Source organism: Dipteris shenzhenensis, chromosome 2 (genome assembly GCF_047967505.1).
Source record: "Dipteris shenzhenensis isolate YYH24624 ecotype China chromosome 2, Dip_SZ_1.0, whole genome shotgun sequence".
Taxonomy (NCBI): domain Eukaryota; kingdom Viridiplantae; phylum Streptophyta; class Polypodiopsida; order Gleicheniales; family Dipteridaceae; genus Dipteris; species Dipteris shenzhenensis.
Genome location: NC_141597.1, coordinates 7183890 through 7208124, shown reverse-complemented (window position 1 = coordinate 7208124; position 24235 = coordinate 7183890). Strand labels below are relative to the sequence as shown.

At 43.4% G+C, this 24235-nt stretch overlaps 1 protein-coding gene across 2 annotated transcripts in view; it reads left to right on the top strand.

Annotated features, from left to right (window-relative positions):
- Positions 1–24235, top strand: part of LOC147904288 (DNA (cytosine-5)-methyltransferase CMT3-like) — a 98732-nt gene that overhangs the window by 18088 nt on the left and 56409 nt on the right. Inside the window, exons 12-16 of one of the 2 annotated variants that reach the window (XM_087385695.1) lie at positions 8846–9088; positions 9197–9277; positions 9650–9718; positions 9816–9902; positions 10001–10088. In XM_087385695.1, coding sequence (XP_087241821.1) covers positions 8846–9088; positions 9197–9277; positions 9650–9718; positions 9816–9902; positions 10001–10088 — 568 coding nt within the window. Of the gene's footprint in view, positions 1–8845; positions 9089–9196; positions 9284–9649; positions 9719–9815; positions 9903–10000; positions 10089–24235 lie in introns of both variants that reach the window. The other variant, XM_087385687.1, reaches the window with a different exon arrangement.

Genomic DNA, 24235 nt, shown 5'->3' with positions numbered 1-24235 from the left:
CTATCAAATATAAGTAATTTTGAAGGATTGAACGAGATCCATGTTTTTTCCATACGTCACCATACACATATGTCATAGGAGTACATAAGTATGATTGGAGTATGGTTCGGCCCCTTGGTTGAAACATACGTGACCCTAATTTTACAAAAAAAAAGATCAAAAAAACATACATTGTACACATTAAATTGACATAGAGCTACTAAACTTTCAGTATGAAACTTAAAAAACTTGTATTAATTTTAAAGTCATCACTCATGAGTCATGATTCATCATTCATGAAAGAGTCCAACCTCCAGAGACTAGAGTCATTTGGATTCTAGAGTTTGATACATAGTGTCAATGATAGAATCATAGATCATAGACCAATACTACACCAAAACATCATGATCAAAGGAAGTAGATACTAGTAACTACACCAAAATATGAAAGGCAAAGCATTATAAAGAAAAGGTTGCCACAGCCCAAAAATAAAGCTTGAAGGCTGAAATGCATCACCATTCACAACCGATGCAGCTAAAGCCTTAAGCTGCATCTTAATCCTCATCCTCATTATCATCTACATTAGTGCCCGCACCCTCCCCTCATCCTTCTTCTCCTCATCGCTATTATCCTCATCTGCCTCGCCATGGGACTCCAAAAGACTAGAGCAAGCTGCAGTAACATCCATCCTTTCTTTAAGTGTAACAGTAGGGGCTGCAATCTCTTCTCCCTCTGTATCCACTTGCAAAGCGAGCAGACTTTGATTATCCTTCTCCTTGTTGATCATTTCCAGTGTCATTTCTATCTTCTCAAATCCCCTTTTCTTGACTTTGGAGATAAGACACAAATTAGTATGGATATATATTAATTTCTCAGTATTCTTTAGAAGCAGCCTATTCCTTCTTTAGTATGGATAAGAGAGAATGTGCTTCTATTCCTCCCACAAGGAGAAGCACAGGTGCCTTGTGAGAGCACTCGAAGAGTTAACCGTTGCAAATTTTGTGTGGCCCCAAATGTCTCCCACCATTTCACCCCTTGATGCATTCTCTTTATATCCTTGGCAATTGCATGAGAAAATGTGTTTGACATGGACTTATAAATATCCAACTCTCCACATAAGTTGCCTTGCCTCCCAACATCATGCTTCGTGTATCGCTTTATGACATCCATCCACCCGTCATGCACCTCCTAGTCACCATTTGGATTTTTCTCTCTCCAAATAGGATGGAGAACAAAGGTTGCCACATACAATGGAGAGTCTATCATATTGCACTTATCAACACACAAGGCTCTAACATCAGCCAGCTTTGAGAAGTCAATCCCATCAATATTTCTATCTTCTTGACCATCTGATCAGTGAGAGCATATACAAGTCCCATGGTAGCCCCTTCCTTATTAGCTAGGCGTAGGATCTTTAAAATAGGTGCACCAAGGTTAACAATGAGTCTTGCATCTTGCCAAAAGGAAGCACCCAATATAATAGAAAACACTTGTTGTACTTTCACAGTGCGTGACACTAACAAGTTTGCTAACATGATAAACATGTAAGTAAACCGTCTTTGTGCTGGTTTCACCAATTTCTTATTTCTGAATTTTCTATACATCGCTTACGACATCGCTTACACGATGTGTTTTCGGGTAACAAATGTCACAATCATATTAGCATGTACCAACACTGGCTTCACCCATGTAGGCTTTTCAATGTCCTCAAGCAAGAGGTCAAGGCAATGGCATGTGCATCTAGTATAGAGAATATGAGGCCAATCTTTCTCCATCACTTCTCTTGCCTGCACATAGTTAGATGCATTTTCCATACACCTGCACCACATTTTCAGCCCCAACATCAAGACATCAAGAATGGCATCCCTCAATATCCCAAAGACGTACTTGCTTGACTTATACTACTCACTTGTGTCCATTGACTTCAAGAAGGTTGAGCCAAATATGCACGAGACTATGATATTGATTATAGGATGGCATTGTGAGTGTCAGTCCAGCCATCACAAGTTATGCTACAGCCATATTTTTTCCACTTAGGTATCTGCTTCTGCCGTATTAGCGGACATGCAAATTTCACCTTGTGAAGTTTTTGTCCAAGTTGCAGCTTGCTGGTATTGTGATAATTCTTTCTATCTTAAATGGTGTGTTGCCCCATCAGCTAGATTTAGATTTAGATGCTTGTATGGGAGAGACTAAAATGAAATTGTTTAGACTTCATAAGTAGTTGTAGCTTAAATGAAGAGATTTGGATTAGCCTTCTCCTTTAGTGCTAGCCTTCGTCATGGTTGAGTTTGCCGTTCACCTCCGAAGTGCTGACAGAAACTCAGTACGAAGAATTTGTATAAATGGATGCTCAAGTATGTGTAGGTGTGTGGATTTGTGTGTGTGAGAGCATACTTTTATACTATGGTCTACACCCACTGTTGGGTGTCGATGATGTCAGTGGGGATGTCATAGTAGCTAGTCCTTGCTATGCGTGATGGAGTTTATGGTTTTCAATCTTATGAGTGACTATCGTGAGATTGAAATTGCACTATGTTGTGTTTTTAGAGGATGAGTTTGGGAATGTTCCTAGATTCATCTAGGTATATATTTTTTCCACTTATCCTAGAGCTGTAGCATCTCATGATCTATGCATACTGCTTCATTAGTTAGCTCGTTTGTGCGCAAAACATTGTAGGACGAAGGCTTGAAGGTGGGCCCAACTTGGCCAATGGCACGAACCATCTCCAAAAAATAAGGGCTCTTCACCTTCCAATGAGGAATATCCTCTGCAAAGTAAACTTGACGGAGAGCAATGTTTGCATCCTTTCGTGCCTATGACTCCCATGACTTGGCCAAGGCTCCCCTTGACATCTTCCGTTTCTTTTGTTTTGGCTCATATGTAGATGCATTTCCACTTGTAGTACCGCTCACCGAGGCATCCCCTAAATCAGCCACATCTGCATGAAGCTGTGTTGCAGCCGTTTTGAGAGCTGCCTTTGCTTGCAATCTTCCACAAGTACCTTTCACATTTTTGGGAGGAGCGGTATTGTCATTCCCACGCCCCCAAGGTCAAGAAAATCTGCCCTTATGCAGGTCGGTCCTCCATTCCATTTATGAGGGCAATATTTACATTGACAAGTGTATTGGCCCTTCCCCAAAGGCTTTAACGCCTCTACAAATTCCCATTGTGGTCCTTTTTGTCTTCCATTTGTAGACTTGCAACTTGCAAATTTGCAAAAGAGGGCAAATAAGGGAAACGAGCAATTTGCAAAAGAGGACTTGAAGCCCTGTTGAAGATCTCTAGACTCCATCAACTAAAGGTTACTAAACTAGAACTTAGAAGAGAGCAGCCATAGCTGCTGGAAAATAGGAAAAGAGAGCAGCCATAGGCTATAGCCATACCTTGACGTTTGGAGCAGGTAGATGTTGTTGTACTTTGATGTTTTGAAGGAGCAGGTAGACGATAGACCGTAGAGGCTGCACAAGGGCTGGTTGCTGGGAATGCAAGGAAGGTGAACCGTGAAGGGCTGCTTGTTGAATCTTCGGACAAAGGGCTGCTTATATAGGCCCTTGAGACCAGCAAAGTCGGCCAACACGGGAGGTGAATCGGTTGTATGGATGAGTCGGGAATCGGGACAAGCACATAATAGCGTACGAAATGGAAACTGCATCGAAATTGCAGTTTTGTAATGTTTGGGAGCTGATTTTTAAGGTCATGTAAGGATGGCCGTACGGAATGACGTACGGTTGCCATATGGAATTTCCATCCGTTCGTGTATGGACCTAACTATGAACGAGATGTTGGGGATGTCACTTTGTATAAGCAGTTAGTAGGTAGCTTGATTTATCTTATGACCACTAGGCTTGACATTTAATATGTAGTAAGTTGTGTTAGTTAGTAGATGACACATCCTAGTGTTGGAATATGGAAGCTCACCTCAGCCCCCATATGACTAGCGCATTGGGGGGGTGAACTTGGGGTTTGAGAGATTGCCACATGGGCAGCATCATGGCTGCTATGTGGGCAAGGATCAGACAAAGAAAAGAGGAATACTTGGAACCTTCTAGGAGCAATTCCAGAAAAGAGGAAAAGTGGGTGAGACGACTGGAAGAGGCAATTCCAGGAGCAAAGCTGTGGCTGAGTGGAGCTTCAGAGGAAGGCAATAAGACTGCAACAGATGGTGCTTCTGTACGGAACAGGTGGTGGGGATATCAGGCCCTGGATTTGTCCTGGCAGGAGGCAAATCAGGAGCAGCAAGAAGGCAGGTTATCTCGGGGCACAGGTGCTTAGGTGGCGAGGTCTTTGGCAGGGATTGTGGGCAGGATGATGGCCTGCAACAAGCCCAAGAAGAAGGCAGGGTAGGTATCATGGAGATTGGCCAATTCAAAGATTGGTTGGGCCTGGTTGGAGCCAGCCAACCAGGTCCGGGTTAGGTAGATCAAAGGGCTGGGACCCAGCATGGAAAGGAGGGCCAGAAGGACATGGTTTTGTGGACTCACAAAGTCGGTGGGGAGCAGTAAAAGTTGGCCAATAAGGGGACTGCCAGTTGGTCCTGTTTGAGGAGCATTGAGCCCTATAAAAGGAAGCCCTTGAGGCCTTATTTTGGCATCCAGCAGTGCAGCCTTCATAGAGCAGAAAGCAGCTACATCCAGGAGGTGAAGGAGGGTCAAAGGAGCTGCTCATAGGTAGGATACCCAACAAAAGGAGAGAATGGGATGATTGCAATACAATCGTCAATATTGGAAAAGTGATTTTATCATTTGTTGATCCTTCTTCTCCCAACTCATACACCTCTTTGTTAGAAATCGATCAATAGAGGGTATGCACAATGGAAGATTGATAGAATAGCCTAGCAGCTCACACAGTGTGGTGGTGTGGGTGGAATCACAAACTTTATTTACTTAATGTGCTACACATAGATGTGTTGTGCAGACTAGCAAATAGTCAGTGAACCAAGCTAGATATAGAAATCCACCAAAAGAATATATTTCCGTCCAAAGCTATAGACACAATACAAAAGATAGATCCAGAGTCCCACCAAGATGTGCTCCTTTGATCTTACCAAAAGGTTCTCCTACTATCTGTTGGTACCTCAAGTTTTCTAAGCCCCTGTGCTCCACCTCGAGTGTATATAGACTCTGTCCAAAGATCTCAGCACCTTGCTGCCCTAGTAGACAGCCTAGGCTTCAGCCTCAAGTGAGCTTAGTTTGCAGCAACTCTGGCGGTGCTTTGCCTCTTGTGTAGGCCCAAAGGTGAGGCTCTTGCTGCTCCTTCTGCTCCCTTACTAGCTGACCTGCAGGATGCATAACTGAGGCACATAGGCTGCTTTTTATAGGGCCCATGGCCCCCTTCAAACTGAGCGACTTGCTGCCTTGTTGGCCCACTCAGCCTGCCCTCCAACTGACCCCACCAGCCCTTGTTTATGGGGCTCTGGACACCTAATCTAGGGCTGTGTGTGAGTGTAAGGAGGATATTGCAGATTGAGGCAGCCCTTCTAGTGGATTGGGTAGACACAGATGATATTCCTCTCTTGCTCCACTTGGGCAGGTGCTTTTACGAGAGGGAGTGTTCCTCTTCAGGTTTTGGCCTTTCAAGATGCACATGGGGATGCCTTGGTTTTTGATGTGCATGATGGTGGCAGATTGTTCAGGTCCACAGGGGACATCTTGCTTGAGTCTGCCTTTCAGTATATCAAGGTTGTAGGTCTTTTGGTGTAAGGATTAGATTTTGAGTGGTTCCTTGACCTAGACCCCCGGCTTCTCTCTATTGGATCGTGGAGACTTTGGCTCTACGGGAGAGTTCCCATTAGGTATTTGCAGTGGGACCCTGGAGAGTGGGAGTGGATTGACGCAGGGCATCGAGACAAGAGCATTCTCTTCTTTCGCTACACGGTCAGTAATGCTAGGAGATTCCAACTCTGGAGGAGACTCTAGAAATCCCACAGGAATAGAAAGATCACTCTTTTCTTTTGGCTTTCTATCCATGGTGGAATTGTAGTGAACCTTTGGAGATCTAGATTCGGAGCCGACCCTACTTGCCCTCGTTGCCTCTCTGCTTTGGAGACAATTCAACATTGCTTATGGGATTGTAGACAGGCGAGGATAATTTGGATGGGGGTAGCTAGGATTTTCAATCACTTTGTGTACTCCCCATTCTTTATGACATGGGGCTCAGTGGCTTGGCTTTCTCTTACTGGACCTCAGGTCTTTTATGAGAGACATGACTCATCTCGGCTCTTTTCGATTCGACGTCATCAGGTTGAGTCATGTTCTTTGGACGTGGTACCACACCTTCCTTTTGCAGCCATACATGCCTCTGTGTATACCTCTTGGGAGATATTGGCGAGCATAGCAGCTTGGCATATCTGGAGAGCCAGATGCACAGAGGCATTGGAGGGAACTCAGGTTCATCCCTTGCACACATTGGGTAGTATTTGGACAGACACCATACATACTTTGATGGCTGTATGGACGAGTATGCAGGGAGACTCCCGTGCAGCCTCAGCTAGGAGGGCTTCGTTCTTCAGGGAATGGAAGGATTCTCCTTTCTTCTCTGAGACTCTTATAGGGTTGAGGTGGCACTTTCAGCCTCAGCCTTGGTTGTTTTCCACCTCGTTTTGAGGGGTGTATTTATCCTCATGGTTTCATGATGTATTCCGCTTTGAGCTTGCTCTCGTGGGTTTTTTCTCTTACATAATAGAAGTCTCTTTCTTGAAAAAAAAAAAAACTCTATAGATTCAAGGGTTTTGTCATAGTAATTAGGCAACTAGCAAAGATAGAGAATCTACTACATGCTACACCTTTTTACTCAACACTGGCAATATTTTAAAATACTATTGCTCTTTCTTCCATTGAGGTTATGTACATGACAATAAATATAACATCATACAACAGTTTGGCTTTAAAGGTTATTTGGTGATCTTTTATTCACTTTACTTGTGAAAGGTCGAACAACCTATACCTTTGCATGGGAGGTGATGATGCATGATGATGTGATCTTTAAGAATCAAGTTAGATTGCAATCAATTTGCATTATGGGAGGATTGTTTGATGTCTACCACAAATTCCAAAATGTCCTTAGAGCTTGTATACAAAGTTTACAATACGTTGCAACATGTGTAGCTAGTTAATATGGTGCTAGAAGATTTGTAGAGTTTAGATTAGAATATGACTCTGAGAAGTCTAGGGTCTTGATTTTTTGCATCATATATGTGTCTCTATGTCACATGTGCCATCTAAGACATAACTTTAGTTTAGGATCTGGTAGTTTTAACAAAACACACATCTCCTTTGTATGTTTCATCTTTCTCAATCTTTATTTAATTTTGTCTTCTCTTCATTCTTATGAACTTCCAAAAGACAAGCAATTTTGATTAGAATCATATTGGTTAATAAAGAATGGAAATATGCGGCCTTATTTGCAAGGACTTTCTCTTGGTTCGACACACCCTCACCATTATGAATGGACGTTTATTATTGTTCCCATCCATCCCTTATTGGATTGCCATTGCAACATACTTCAAATGTAGAAATCTAAATAAGAAAGGTTTCTTCACTTAAACACAACAAAATGCTCAAATTATTATTATTATTATTCCTATCAAATCCCTTATTAGGGTGCCATTGCAATATACTTCAAACGCTGAAATTCAAATAAGGGAGGTTCCTTCACTTACACACTTATTTTTTATATTCTGTGTGGTGAGGTCTTCTTACATCTAGTTGTCACTTGATATTGATATTTGTTAATCAAAATTAAACTTACATGGGGGAGGGTGGATATACCTTTGAAAAGTGGGGTGGAACATACTACAACTAATCAGTCTATTTTGTCATAGAGTAGGTGCTTCACTACTAGCTTGCTATTGGCTGTTTGGGTATAGAAATAATCTTACCACCTCTTAAAATGATTTTCATATTGTTCTTTCAACAGAGTACCCCCCCAATAGCTCTCACCTAATTGCTCCATTAGTTTGCTCGTCAGGTCATAGCAATCATATGGAAAACATTCTGGATATACAAAAGCCTTTCTACTTGCATTGGCTTTAGCATGTTCCTCTTTTTAGTGGATCATTAAGAAAGTACTCTAAATTTAGTCACATAGACAAGCATAGTCTCTTGAAGGCAAAACATGTATATTTCAAGATTTACAGGTCAGAGGTGCTTGAACCAACAGCTTTAACCAGGGAAATTGTTGAGCTGAAAGGACGAAATATTTCTAGGGTGCTTCAAAAGGATAAGCTTAGATGCCACATGCAACATCTTATGTCACCTGTAGTTTTCGTTGTTGTGCTTTACCCTATTGTTGATGTTGCTTGTGGGCATTTGCATGGTAGGTGCTCTTTGTGTACTGCCTTGCGATGGTGATCTCCTATTGCAATCTTGGATTGGCTTGAATGCCCAAGTAAGTGTCCATATAAAAATGAATGTTCGTAGTTATTTAGGGCATCATCTAGCCAGCCCATTAACATATCATCTGCATTAGCACCCACCTAGTCCTAGAATTAACCAATCAGAGCACCCAAGCAGCACACCCATCTATAGGAAGAGGCTTTTAGGTGAAGGTAGCCAATAGAGCCTTTGGTCTAGTGACACCTTAATTTTTGATAGACCACCTCAAATAAGATATTGGGGTATTTGATGATGTATGCTGCTTCCAAATAAGAGTGTAATATAAAAAGGCCTAGAAAATGAGTACAAAAGACATGTGCATTATGTGAAGGGGTGAGAAAACCTCAAATTTGACTGATTAAAATGCCATTCTTAGATTTTCCATTTTTCATGTAGCATCTCTCTTTATAATGGAGGTTGGATGCCTTCTATATCTTAGGAACTTGTTTGTTTGGTGGGTAAGTTTCTGAACAAGGTGTTTGTTGCACAGGGTGATGTTGACGTTATTTGTGGTGGTCCTCCTTGTCAAGGGGCAAGCGGATTTAATCGTTTTAGAAACAAGGAAGATCCACTAGCTGATGTACGCAATAAACAAATTGTCGTGTACATGGATATTGTAAATTTTTTGAAGCCACGCTATGTGTTGATGGAGAATGTTGTGGATATATTAAAATTTGCTGGAGGTGTTTTGGGTAGATATGCTTTAAGCCGGCTTGTTCAGATGCATTATCAGGTATGGAAAATCATCACAACAATTTTTTGCTACCTTTTTTATGTTTCAAAAGGTTATGCTTGGAAGCGATTGGTATTGTTATATGCTCATGTTTCTTTTCGATGTCAGGCGGAGTTGGGTTTGATGGTTGCTGGTTGCTATGGTCTTCCGCAATTTCGCATGCGGGTGTTTCTTTGGGGGGCCTCTCCTGTAAAGGTTTTTAATAATTCATGTATCCATTGATATACACATAATAATGCTTGTTCGGGGAGATGCCATCCAAGATTTAGCAGATAGTACATCGTTTGCTTGATTATTACAAGTTAACTTCATTTAAAAATGTTAAGAGTATTTGTTAAATCGGTTGTAATCGTTGAACTTGAAGCCTTGCATTGGATAGGTAGACATGATTCAGCGCAGTTAAATCATGCTCTAATTTTTTGCTATACTATAATTTGAGTTTCAATCTGGTTTTATTGCTTAGTTGATGTGATGTGGTCCCACTAAACGTAGAAGAGCCATTGAAACATCAAACAAGATTTTGTAGTAAGAACTATTGATTTTCTATGTGATGTTATGTAGAGATTGCCACCTTATCCTCTACCAACACATGATGTTGTTCAAAAAGGTGGAATTCCGCAAGAGTGGGAGGTAACTTATTGTTTCGTTTTACTACCTTGCAAAATGTACTGTTTGGTGAATTGGTAATAATATTTTTTGTTAACTTTCTAAATTCTTTCTACTACAGCGGAATATGGTGGCCTATGATGAGATTCAAAAGCCTAATCTCTCAAAGGCTCTGACTCTTGGTGATGCCCTATCGGATCTTCCTCTTGTACGTTCTTGTCCTTTCAGACAATGCCCTAAATATCTTCAAAAGCGATTATGCTTGCCTTCAATTGACTATGAAATTCTCTGCAACTTATACTATAGGTAGAGAACTCTGAAAGTCGTGATGAAATGCCATATGGAAAAGGAGCTCGTACTGAATTTCAACGCTTCATTCGTTTACCAAAGGAAGGTTCGCATCACATTGTCTCCTTTGACTTGTTTGGATGCTTTAATGGCTTCATAGAAAGAAGCTTGACTTTTGAAAGCAAAACACAAGTGGTTCTTTGTTCTGCAAGGAAGCAAAAGAAGCTTGGTGTCAGTCAATGATGCACTTTTTTGGATTGCTTGTTTTTCTAATTTTTTTCTCCGCATGTGTATATGTAGTTATTATTAGAATATGAAGCCAAGTTGAGTCAGTTTGGTGTGTTCTAGTGTAAATTCTAGTCTAGTGTGTCCTATGGATGCCACGTTGGTCTACATGTGAGTACTTTCGTTTTGTCATTGCTTAGTCATTTCATTTCCAGTTCATTATGTCTCTCTTTGAGTATCACTCTCTCTCTCCCTAGCCTACCCTTTCTCTCTCCCTTCCCCAACATGTGCCTTCATGTGGTATCAGAGTCTCATTTCCACTTTCCCCTTCCTTTCACTCTACCTTGAGGATGAGAGAAGCCCGCAAATGGAACCTCCCCTCTCTTCAAAGGTAGAGCTCCCTTCTAATCCTTAGCCTCACCATTGTTTGGAGCTTTTGGAGGAGGTGATCTACATTGATCATCAGCCTGGAATGCCTTGCCATCAACTACCCCTTCAGTCCGGACCTATGCCTCGTCATTGTCCGCTCGTACAGCTTGCCTGCTTGTCCGCCTTGGAGTTGCTACTCTCGGGACTGCTTCTCACGCATCTACCCTCGCCATCAAACTCGGGACTGCCGCCGACAATATCTGCTTTAGCCCTCGAAATGTACGCCCAAACTTGCCTGCTCATGAGAGGGCATATGAGTTCCAAGATGTTGGTGCATTGGTCTTCTAGACCTCTGAGTTGTTCATGCATCCATGCTGAGACATGAGCCTCTGAGTCATGTTTGGGATGTAAAGCCATGTGAGTGCTCAGTTCGATCTCTGAACCACGCTCAGACGTCAGCCTCCGAGTTGTCATGAGAGCCATGTCTGGTTCAGACATTGCACAGTTTAGTAGCCTTGTCATTGTCATGTTTTGTCCTTGGTTCCATTCCAGTAGTCTCTCAAGAGGGGGGGGGGTTATATAGGCAGAAACCCCCTGAAAATAGCCGACTACCTTGTTGCATTTGGACCATTGGAGCAGTCTTACCCGCTGGCCAGATGCCCCTGATCTGACTGGCTGCTGCAGACGCCACGCCTAAACCGAGGGCTATAAATAGGCCTTGACAGTGGCCAATCCATGCTGTTCATCTGACAAACTGTGACATCGACAGTCCTTGCTCCTCACGGAAGTTTCTGGATGTTCCTTCCATGCAGCCATTGCTCAAGACAGTCCAAGCTGTTGCACAATCCTCTGCTGACCCCATCTCAGTCCAATGACCCCTTTGTTCTCCTCATATAGGTGCTCTCAGGTGGAGCCATTGACTTCTAACAACTCGTTATCACCAACTAACATTTAAGTCTACAACCACGCCATTAAGAAAGTACCAGAGAACAAGAGATCTAACATATATATTTGGGTTGGCTGCTACTACAATAGTGTTGGAAAGGTCACCTCCCCATCTGTAAGCCCCCATATGAGGAGAGCATGGGGGAGAGAGACCTAGGGCATTTGCCTGAGGGGAAAAGCCTGGAGAGGGAATTGCCACAAGGCAACACGTCACAGCAAAGAAAAGAGAGAGAAGGGCTAGCACATGGGCAGCAAACAGGCTGCCATGTGGGCAGCATATTCATGGACTTACTTGGCCAAGAGTCGAGCCTCTGGTGGAGTAATCCTATACGAGGTAGCCACATGGCTGGAGCAGACAGGTCGCCGCAGTTTTGGGGCTGGTTCAGGGCTGTTTGGAGCTCCAGACAGAGGCGGACAGAGGCAAGCAGGTACATCTGCAGTACGGCAGCAAGGCAAGGGTTATGGGCAGGGTCGAGCCCTGCATCAGACCCTGGAAGCAGGCCGTACAGAGACGCAAGCAGAGCTGGCACATGGCGCAGCATGGCAGGGCAAAAGGTGCCTGCATAGGGCAGGCTTTGGGCCTGCATAGAGGCCTTATAGGCAGCCAACCAGGCAGACCACAAGTCAGCTGGTTAGGGCTGCACACTGAAGTGAGGGCCTTTGTCCCGGTTTTGAGAGCCCTTAAGGACCTTTGTCCCAGTTTTGTCCCACCCTTAAGGGTGGGACCTGCAGCAGACTGGTCGGCTAGAATGAGGCTGGCTGGTCGGTATTTTGGAAGCCCCTTGGAGCCTATAAAAGGAGGGCCTCCAGGCCCTCATATCTCATCTTCTAGAGCAGCCTTCACACAAGCAGCAAGGAGCAGACTTCCACCCATCTTGGAGCCTATACCTTGGAGGACCAAGAGACTTGGAGAACCTGCAGACTAAGCTAGAAGGGTTGCCTACCTAGGTTGATCTATAGGCAGCAAGTTGGAGAGGATCATTTTGGATAGAGAGTCTACTAAGCTCGAGGTGGAGCACACGGGCTCAATGTTCTAGAGATATCTGGCAGATAGTAGAAGTACCTTGTGGTAAGATCAAAGGACCAAGCTCTAGTGGGACTTTGGATCTCTCGCTTTTGTATTGTGTCCATAGCTTTGGATGGAAATATATTCTTTTGGTGGTTTCTATATTTGGTTGGATCATTGTTTATTTACTAGTCTGCACATCTATTTGATGCACATAAGTTTAAGAAGTTTGTGATTCCACTCCCCACACACACTGTGTGAGCTCTTGGGCTTTTCCATCAATCTTTCGCTGTGCGTACCCTCTATTGGTTGATTTCTAACAAAGAGCTTGCAAGCTTTCAACTTTTGAGTATTGGTTTTTGTTTCATGGAACACGAATGGAAATTTGAGATGGCTAAACTTTGCAATACAAGGCTTCAAAGACAATAAAGCTAAGGTATTGTTAGCCTTAAGATCCATGAAAGAATATAAAATGACATTAATTCTGTAGGTCTGTGGAATTTGATTATATTTGAAATAAGGCTTAGGAACTCTATGCTCCTTGAGCCGTCGCCAGTCCGTTGCCTGTCGCAGTCCAGCCATCGCCTAGCCCAGTCCGTCGCTCAACCAGCCCAGCCCGCCCTACCTAGCTCGTCGTCTCTCGCCCAGCCCGTCGTCGTCGTCTCCCCACTCTTGGCTGGGCTATACCCCAGGCCCAGCCAAGGGGTTAGTTCAGCCAAAAGGGGGACAGTCGATATGGCCAGCCCATCCTCCCCTCACCCTCCCAAGCTTTACTCTGCCGTGGCAGCCACAACCCCTGCTCCATTCGACAGGACGTACTCTAGGTGTAAAATTGAACCTCCCCCGACGCCGACCAAGCCGCAAGAGCAGATTTACCATCTCCAGCAAGAGGTACGAGACCTGAGGTCCCAGCTCACCCAAGCCCTAGCTCGTATTGCAGCTTTGGAAGGCCCAGGGAAGCAAGAGATTATTGCAGCAGCCGTACAAACATGTAAATCTGAGCCCCCAACACCACAGCTGATTTCCACAGTTAGAGAGCTCATCCAAGTGAAAGTGACAGCTGAACCCAAGGTTGACATCCAAACAGAGATCCAAGAACATCACCTTTGGAAAGAGAATGCTATGAAGATTCGAATAGGGGGAATACCAGATTGGCAGCATGAGAATGACGCTTTCGATGAGGCAATCGAAAGAATCAAGGGAGCAGTCCCAGCCATTGACTGGTCAGCAAGCCCAACTGATGACAAGAATGATGATGAAGACTCTCTTTCCCAGTTTATTTATCACCCAGGAATGGACATGCTGTCATCACCTTCAACTCGAAGATACTCAGGAAAAGAATTCTACGACAATCCTATAAGCTGAAGGGGACAAAGATATGGATTGCTGAGGAGCTTACAAGAACCCAACTGAAGGACAAAGCTATCGAGCTTGCTAAGGTTCGGGCAGCCAAGGAAGCAGGAAAATGGGCAGTCTATCGTGACGGTCTTGCAGTGATTAGAGAATTTAAGACAAAACCTAAAGACCCTCAGTCTTAAATTGATGTAATGGCCACCCCATAGCCTAGTACCTAGTTTTATGTTCTATGTGTTTTTAGGTTCTATGTTTTTTTTTGGAGGAACCTAATGATGCTCCCAGGGAGGTTGCCTATGGCCCTCTTTGTACTGATGTATAAGCAGGTCTCTTTTGTCCCATAGACCTTTCAGGTCTCCAGTGGACATTAATAAACTTTCTTTCTTTCTTTCTTTCTTGCTCCTTTTGCCCCAATTCTTCCTTAAGTGTTAAGTCTCCCCACTCATATTTCTCTCCTCAACTTGCCTCCCCCCTTCTTACCTTCTTGATTTTCTCCTTGCCCATTCCTTCCCATCAGCACACCGTTCTCTACACACAAATACTCATCAGTCCTCTCTCTCTCTCTCTCTCTCTCTCTCATATAGATGAAGACCTTCACCACAACTCTTGTCAACAAGCTCTCCTATTCTGATATCATAACAACACCCAACCCCTTCATATTGCACTACAAGTGAAGCTCAATAGGAATAAATATATTTCTTACAGCAGGAAATCAGAGAGCTCCAGTTACTCATTGCCCTGACCCGCTACTCATTGCCTTGGGCTCATGGAGGTTGTGGCTCTATGGAGGTGTTTCAATTAAGTTTTTGTAGTGGGACCTTGGGGAATGGGAGTGGATAGATGAAGGGCACCGAGAGAAAGGCATCCCCTTCTTTTGTTACACGGTCAGTAGTGTGAGAAAATTCCATCTTAGCTGTAGGGGTTGGAGGCCCACCAGAGCTCCTCATTGGGAGAATTATCAGATTTCTGCAGACTTTCAGAATTTTTTTTGACAGAGGCTCACGAAATCCCACCATAATAGAAAAATCACTCTCTTCTTTTGGCTTTCTATTCATGGTGGGATAGCAGTGAACCATTGGAGATCCAGGTTTGGGATTGACCCTACTTGCCCTCGTTGCCTTTTTGCTTCGGAGACAGTGCAACACTGCCTTTGGGATTGCAGATAGGCGAGAATCATGGGGATTGCAAGACTTTTTAGCACTTTTGTTCGCCTCCTCTTCTATACGACATGGGGATCAGTGGCTTGGCTCACTCTTTCAGGGCCCTAGGTTTTCTTTGAGAGACATGACTCGTCTTGGGCTCTACACATTTGATGACACCTTGTGGAGTCATGCTCTTTAGAGGATGTTCCGGTCACTCTCTTCAGGGCTGCTCATTCCTCGGTTGACTCTCCATGGGAGGTTTTAGCTAGCATTGAAGCGTGGCACATTTGGAGAGCCAGATGCACTGAGGCTATGGAGGGTTCTCAGGTTCACCCTTCTCAGATCTTGCCCAGTACTTGGATAGATACGGTACACTCTGATGGCCATATGGGCGACCATGCAGGGATCCTCTCGAGCAGCCTCCTCCAGGAGAGTTACTTTTCTTAGGGATTGGAGAGACTCTCCCTTCCTTGTTGGGATTTCTACAGGGTTGAGTTGGCATTTTCAGCCTCAGCCTTGGTTTTTTTCTACCTCATTCTTCTGAGGTGTTTTTATTACATGCTTAGCATGCTGTATTTTAGAAGTCTCTTTTTTGCAAAAAAAAGAGCTCCAGTTCTAGCTTGTAGCTCTTGCAAGAAGGTGAAGGACATGGAAAATAATTGTAAGAAAGAAATTATTACAAAAGCAATACGCAAGTGTAATACATCTCCACCAGCTCCACCAGTTGTTTCGACGGTCACAGAGCTAATCTCCACCCAAGTGAGCTCAGCCAAGGAGGAGTTGGCTATCACAACCAACAACAAAGTCAACAATCAACAAAGTTGACCTGTATGTAGAAGTCAAAGAGCAGGAAGCCAGAGTGCATAATAAGAAAATAGCACGCATTGGGGGGCTATTAGAAGATTGCCTTCGCTGCCTTGAAAGATGATGCATTATACAATGAAGAGAAAGGAACCACATGCCTCAAGAAGGAGATAGCACACAAGTAGAATGGGATGCAAATGACATTGGTTGTGTCCTTAAAAAGGGAAAACATGTGCAAGTTTATTTCAATGAGAGGGCAGGAAGAGTAATGATTCTTTGCTAGACAAACAAGCTGAAGGATACACGGGTATGGATATATGAGGAGCTTACTCCAACTACAAAGGGATATCAGACTTATCAAAGTGAAAGATGCATGCAAAGCTAGAAAATGGGCAATCTACCGAGATGGATTGGCATTGATTAGAGATTTCAAATCTAAACCCAAAGACCCTCAGTCTTAGACTTATGTAATGACGACCGTTTTATGATAGGACTAGAAATTAGATGTGTGTTATAATAACCTCGAGCTGAGATGCCATCTGCATTCCTTTACTCTCTGGTTTACCCAGATGTTGTAATTTATTTTGACCTTTTGTACTTTGTCCCATAGGCTCGTGAGGCCTCACACACACACACACACACACACTTTTTTTGTGAGAAAATATTTTATTGTTGTGAAATAATTACATTCATAGATACTCCAAAAGCAGAGTAACTACTACTCAACCGAATATTTTAGTATAAGTCATATATACATCATGATCAATCAAATGAGTCTGAAAGCAATCATGAAACGATTGCTGCAGAGATCTTTGAAAAAAACGAAAGATGGAAAAGTAGGATCACTAAAGACTTTATGATTTCTGTCCATCCATAGAGTCCAAAGCGCCTAGTAGCGCACCCAAACAAAAAATAAATCAAAATCTTGTCTAGCAGGATGAAAACCAAATAACCAAAAGAACTTGCCAAAAGTAACAGTAGGAAATCTCGCTCGAAGCCCTTGACGAATGAGAGCGAGGAAATCACAAGTATGTGGACAATGCCAGAAAATGTGAGGCATAGATTCAGCAGAATGTAGACATCTGTGGCAAACAGCCAGGGCAATATGTCTATGCGCGAGTAATTGTCCAGATGGAAAAATTCCAAGTAGGACTCGCCAGAGGAAAAGCTGTTGCGGAAGAGGGACTTTATAATGCCAAAGAAGACGCAGCCACTTTCTCCACCACTTTGATGGGCGATCCATATGCTGAACAGAATTAGCTTCGTCAGAAACCCAAGACGAAGGTAATAACAGTTTATACAAAGAAGACACTGTGATATGTGACAGCTTCAAAAGACGGGCTGAAGAAGAGAAAGAAGGGAGAGTCCAATCCTCAAGCCTATCCTGAAGTTCCAAACGAGGTATCAGCAAGAAAGGTTGAAGCATTTCTGAAATTTTGTGCCATAAAGACGATTATGGGCTCCCAAACCATACTTGCTAGCAGTTGTGGAAAAAGATAAAAGAGTGCCATCATCCTAAAGTACATCTGCTATAGAGGCAATACCTTTGAAAGATATAAAATAAGAACGCCTCGGTTCTTGTATAGCCAAAGGAGGGTAAAATACTCTGGACCAATAAATATTCTCAACCCTCAAGGAATTTCCCAACAAAGAATCCTTGCCATTCCATTCCAAGTGGGATAAAATATGCTTCCAATCAAGAAGCAAACAAGAGACAAAAGGGGAGTCTCTGATCTTGCCTTGAATGGAGCCAAATAGATAATCCCACTGTGTAGCTTGCCAATGCCCAAAAGCAGAAGTATCAATATGCAACAAAAGAGAGCGGATTATGAAAGCCCTAGGCTGATTCCCTTGCATAAACTGCAACATCATTTTCCCCCTGTGAGCAAGTATATGCATTTGAATATTGAGTATGTTCAAACCCTTATGCATCTTTGGAGAACAGAGACGATGCATAGACAGTAATTTGAGACTTTTCTTGCTATTTTTTGAACGCCATAAAATCTCCATTATAGCAGACATAAAGGAAACCAGATCTGCCTTAGTAAACATGATGAGGGACAAATAGAATTGTATGTATGCTATCAAGATGGATTGCGTTATTCGCAAACGAACATGTAATGGCCAAGTTGCTAGCTTTGAATATTCAAGTTTTTTCCTCAGCTTTGTAAGCACCCAATCAGTTTGTTGAGAACGAGTGAGCACGCAACCTAGAGGATAACCAAGATGTTGAATCAATTGAGAAGGTGGAACGATTTCCCCAGGCCACAAAAGACTATGCCAATCTTTAGCATGCAACGGCAATAGCTTGGATTTCTGAAAATTCACATGAAAACCAGCAGCTAAGCCATATGTGGAAAGAGCCTGTATAATCAAAGAGAGATCGCTCTGAGTATTTTTTGGGGTAAAGAAAGAACCATCAGCATATGCTTGAGCGATCATGCTACCACTGCCAGGAATCTCCAATCCATGCAACATGCCAGTGTCCAAAAGATGGTCCATATATTGAAGCATTGGACCAGTGGCTATGGCAAATAGTAAAGCATTGAGGGGACAACCTTGCTGAACAGAACAACCAAGAGTCCATGTTGTAGAAATATCCCCTGAAAGTATGCAGGCAGCTTTACTATCTTGATATAGCCAATTAATAACTTGCTGCATTTTTGTGCCAAATCCCAAGGTCTGCATTGTTTGTGAAATAAAGTCCCATTGAATAGTATCAAAAGCTTTGGCAATATCAACTTGCAATAGCAAAACATCCTGCTGCATATATTTGGCATATTCTATTCCAACATAGGCATTAGCAATGTTGTTTGTGATATGCCTACGAGGAACAAAACCATATTGCACAGGATGCAACCCATCATGCAAATAGCTTTTTATCCGATCAACAATCATTTTGGTAGTAAATTTGTAAATAACTGGCATAAGCGTGATAGGTCTCCAATTAGCCAAAGATTCACAGATTTGCTTTTTTGAAAGGAGTTTAACAAGAACACTCTTCCATGTGTTCGGCATTTTTTGATTTTGCCAAGCAGAATTCACCCTATGCAGCAAAGAATGCTTCAAAAGAGGCCAATATTCTTAAAAAAACTCAATTGTAAGACCATCCCATCCTAGAGATTTCCATCTATCACAGGATTTGATTGCATCTGATAATCCCCTTTTAGTAAAAGGTTCCTCCAATTCCAAAGCTTGAGTGGTGGAAATAATAAGAGAAACATGCTGTAAAAGTAAATTTCTTGTAGACAAAACTTGTTGTGAGGGAGGATCTGCATAACCAAACTGTTGAGAGAAATGATGTACACAATCAAAAGCAAGCTGTAATCGTGAGATGTAGTCCATGAATTATCAGGAATAAGCATCGTGCAAATGTTTGTTTTTAATCTCTTCTGATGCAAGGTTTTAAAAAATTATTTGGAAGAGCAGCCTTTATTTGTGAAAGCTCTTTGTCTTGCTTTGGTCTCCCATTTAGCAAGTTTCCTGTGATCATTGATTTGTAGACAATGTCTAGCTTGGCATGGTGTTGTTTGCTCATGCAAGAACAAAGGACGAAAGTGACTGAGTTCAGTGAGGTCTTGGCAAGTCAATTTAGCTTGAGCAATAGTTTCCCTCATAGTCTTCATGTAAGGCTTGCCATAATCTCTAATTACAACTTGCATTTTGGAAACAAAAGAATCCCATGCATTATCAATATCAAAGTGGCTCTGAGAAGACAGAGATTGATAGGCTTCAGTAACCATTGCCTTGAAAGCAACATACTCCAAATAGCTATTGTTCACAATCAGATGTCGCCTGTGAGGCAGTCTATTGTTTGGCATATCATGAAAAGATAGCCTCAACCATAACGGTGCATGATCTGAGTGCACAAAGGCATAGTCAATCCACATTTTACATGTAAAATCATCATTTTGTTACGGAGCTACACTATACCAGCGATCCAGACGTGCCTAGTAAGAAGAAAGGGCATTGTGTTGAAAAGTATATCCATATGGCAAAGGCTGCAATTCTTTCCAAAGATTAACCAAATTAAGATGAATCAGTAATTGAGACCACACATGCCTTTCAGAGATTAACATATGAGTATTTCTTGATGTATTATCACCCTGTTGCGGAGCATTATTGAAGTCCCCACATAGAGCATTATTGAAGTCCCCACATATAAAGGCATGATATCTTCATGGATATCGTTGGAGGGCATCCCATATTGCACTTCTATCCCGAGAAGATTGAGGTGCATATACAGAAGCAAATTCAAACACCTCGCCTTGAATGATGCATTGAAGAATAATCCATGTGCCTTGATTGTCATTTAAAGCAATAACTGGCTGAAGCTCATGCTTAATCAGAATGACTACACCTGAGAAAGAGTGTTCCCCATCATAAAAGATATCATAGCCACAGTAATGACCTGTCTTTCCTGCATAGACATGCTGATTGTGTTCTTGTAATGCCGCTATATCAGGCTGAAATCGATTGATATACAGCCACACAGATTTCCATTTCCTACTGTCGCACATCCCCTGAACATTTAAGGTAAGGCATTTGATATGAGCAAGCATATTTACAGATATTTATAGGAAAAAAACAGCTATGTACAGCAGCAACCTTCAGGATGTTCTTGTAATGCCACTATATCAGGCTGAAATCGATTGATATACAGCCACACAGATTTCCTGCATAGACATGCTGATTGTGTTCTTGTAATGCCACTATATCAAGCTGAAATCTATTGATATACAGCCACACAGATTTCCATTTCCTACTGTGGCACATCCCCTGAACATTTACGGTAAGGCATTTGATATGAGCAAGCATATTTACAGAAATTTATAGGAAAAAAACAGCTATGTACAGCAGCAACCTTCAGGATGTTAACCCTGCATTTCTACCTCAGGGTCAGGGCCTCTTCCCTAAGAAGAAACATTCGCCTGAGGATTGGACAGCAATGCAACAACCTCTTCTTTAGGGAAGAGGGTTCTGCTAGCTGTCACTACAGCCCATGTGATTCCAATTCTTGAGTTGACCTCTGGGGAATTTCCACTAGAAGAAGCACCATTCCAAGTGCGAGGGGGTGGAGGTCGTCGAATAGAAATAACTTTTCTTGGACTTTGCCATCCATCAATTGGAGATTTTGGTACTTTTGCTGAGAGTTGAATAGCAGGAAGTGAAGGGGAAGAAGCACTCCCATTTGAAACAAGTGGAGCTTTGCCTTTATCTTGATTCACAAAAGATTGTCTATTACCTTTATTTTTATTTCCAATAGAGGTAGGAGCATCTTTATTGGGCATCTGAGCAGGCAAAGTAGCAGGAGGCATTTTATGCTGACTCATTGGACATTGCGAAGCCATGTCCCCAATTTTTTACATTCAAAACAAGCCCTTGCAAATAATCCTCATTTCAATTTATAAAATGCACTTCCCATGTCAACATTGTTCACCGTGACTGAATAAGACTCCAGTGTGGGATTATCAGTATCCCAGAGAATGCAGAATCGATAAGAGTTGCCGTTAGGCCACGGTTGTTACGCTCTAGCCGAGGTAGCATGACCTCGGAAGAATCAGTCGACATTTCCCTTATAGGATCTATCTCTGTAATATATGTGTTTGCGCTTCATGTAAATGATCGGGAGGGATTTAATGTCAAGGTCGTAGGTGAGGGCTGATAGCACCAGACTAGATAGATCTGAGACCAAGGGCCTAGTGCAAAGATTGTGCCTAGGGGCAAGGAATTAAATGCATCCCAAGAGAGGGGTGAAATGTTGCATTAGGAAGGCCCTATATGGATGACATGTGGCATCTAGATCTATCTAGGGATTTGGGGTTTGCTAAGGCTAGAGAGAGAAGAGAAGGATTTGATTCACGTGAATTTCAACGTAGATCTCCGGCTTGCTTTGTGCCTTAGCAGAATTGGCTGGGAGGAGAATCTTGGTGCTACTCCCGTGATATGCAGCAGAGGTTAGTTTAGAGAAATTAGGTGACAATTGGTATCAGAGCTCAAGGCTTGGAATGAGAGAATGGACGAACACTGGTTTACGTAGCTGTCGCAGAGCGCAAGAAAGAAAAGAATCGACGACATTGTTGAGGTTTATCCTGTAGACCCTTCGACGTTAGTCAGCGGAAAGTCCGAGGGGAGGCGCTGGAACGAGCAGCAGCGGCCCGTGAGCGGCGAGCAGAAGCAGCATGGAATTGTAAGGTTGCAACGAAACTTTGGTGGAGCGCCAGTCGACGGGCAGCGTGCACGGAGCCAGTAACCTGCGAGATGACGTGAGGTTCCCGTAACGTTTTGACGGGCCTACGAATCGGCGGGGCGCTGGATTACCTCAACGGAAGGTTTATACGTGCCTTTAACGGATAGTATAGGGCGACTGCAGCAAAACCACAACGGGGGTGCCGTGACGACGGACACCTGGGGAGCTACGACAGTGTTTGGCGACTGCAGCGAAACCACAACGGGGGTGCCGTGATGACGGACACCTGGGGAGCTACGACAGTGATACGAGCGGTTGTCGAAGGACCAGAGCACATACGTGAGATGCAAGGTGTTTCGCGGGTCTAACGGAGAATTTGATCGACGCTCATTTTCAAATTTCTGCGTCTGTAATAAACAATCCGTAGGTTGGCGTGGACAGCACAATTTGAAGGATATGCGACACCAGAGAAGTCTTATTACTCATGAGCAGGCAGTACGCAGAGGCTACAGGATCCGGAGACACCGATAGGACGCAGAGGCACAGGACTTAACGAGGGAGCTTTCTTTGATCTCCCTTAGCTTTGTGTTGTTTTTTTTCTTCCTTAATTAGCTAGGTGATGCGCTACTTCCATAGAAAGGACAGCACGCATGAGGTTTCAGCGTGGCAGTAAGGACGGGTTATGCCTGTGTGGTTTAGTCTGAGTTAATCTGCAGGACTTTCCCTAGTATAGGGAAAAGCGGGATTTGGATATATGCCTGTGTCAAATGCGTAGTTAGTGTGCATGTCAGATTGCAGGTATTCCCTAGTATAGGGAATTGTGTTCAGAGGGTTAGTACACTGAATTGTGTCAGCTTGTGATTACAGGGTTCTAGGGGTGTTATTTAAAAAAAAAAAAAAAAACAAGCCCCAAAACAAAACACCTACTAAACTAAATGGAAGCAGAAGAAGGGGCTTCCAGGAGGGACCCTGGTGAATCAGGAGTCCGGCCGACCCAGCAGGGATCGCGCCCAGTAGCTCACACTTTATCTGGCAGAGGATGCCTTGCAACAGTTGTTAGCCTTGCAACAGTTGTTAGCGCAGCAATTACAAGCCAACGCAGGACAATCTGAACTTAGGAGAGCGTTACAGAGTATGTCTGCCAGACCTTCTCGAGAAGAGAAGGGAAAGGCTCCAATGGAACTGGAGTCTAGTGTCCATACGGTCGAGCCTAGGAAGTCTAAAGTGCCGAATATTGCGAATTACAGGCCGGAAAAGTATTCTGGTCGGATGAACGACCGTAGCTCTGATGTCATTGAGACCTGGCTACACAAATGGGACGAGGCGTTCGCTATTTGTGAGATCAGAAATGACATCAAAAAGATCCGCGAGGCCACCCATATGTTTAGTGAGGCAGCGGATCGGTGGTGGATTAAATAACAAAAAGATGGCATAGCATCCACTACCTGGGAGGGGTTTAAAAGAGAGTTCAGGAAACACTTCTTACCTCCTGACGAAGCATCCCGAGCTTGGGATCAATATAGGAACCTTCGTCAGAGAAATTTATCAGTGGCAGAATACACTGATAAGTTTCGAGAGAGTGTAATGAAGGTTGACGAACCCCTGCCTCAATCAATCCAAGTGAAAGATTTCATATTTGGATTGAATGATCGAATAAAAATGGAAGTTCGGGCTAAGTACGCGAACACGCTAGATGATGCAATAGCTATAGCCCTGAACTACGAGGATGCCAAGGGCAGCAAGCCAAGTGGGTTTGCACAGGTCGGAACCCAGTATGGGTATCCAAAAAAATCTGGGTTTAAGAAGAAGTGGGCTAGTAGAGGGAGTGGTTCGTAGCCGAGTGGTCAAGCCAAGCAGGCGAGACCGGCTGAAACTCCTAAACCAAGTACCACCATTGGAGTGAAGAGGAAAGTAACTCCAATGGCAGCCCGGGCTTGGTCTAAATCTCCCTTGAATCCAGAACAGCGGGAAAAAGCGAGGAGAGAAGGCTTATGCGTTGGTTGCCTTCAACCTCATCAGTGGAGAGATTGTCCACGTAATAAAGATCGTCGGATGGCTGAGATGGTGATCTCAGAGTGCGACGTGGAGATGCAGGGAAGTCCCAGAGCGGAAGAGATGCAGATTCAGCTAGCGGGATCTTCTCAGAGGTTAGTACCTTGTTTGTTCTGTGTGTCTGTTACTAAGTTAGTGACGAGTGCACCTGATAACATCCTATCTAA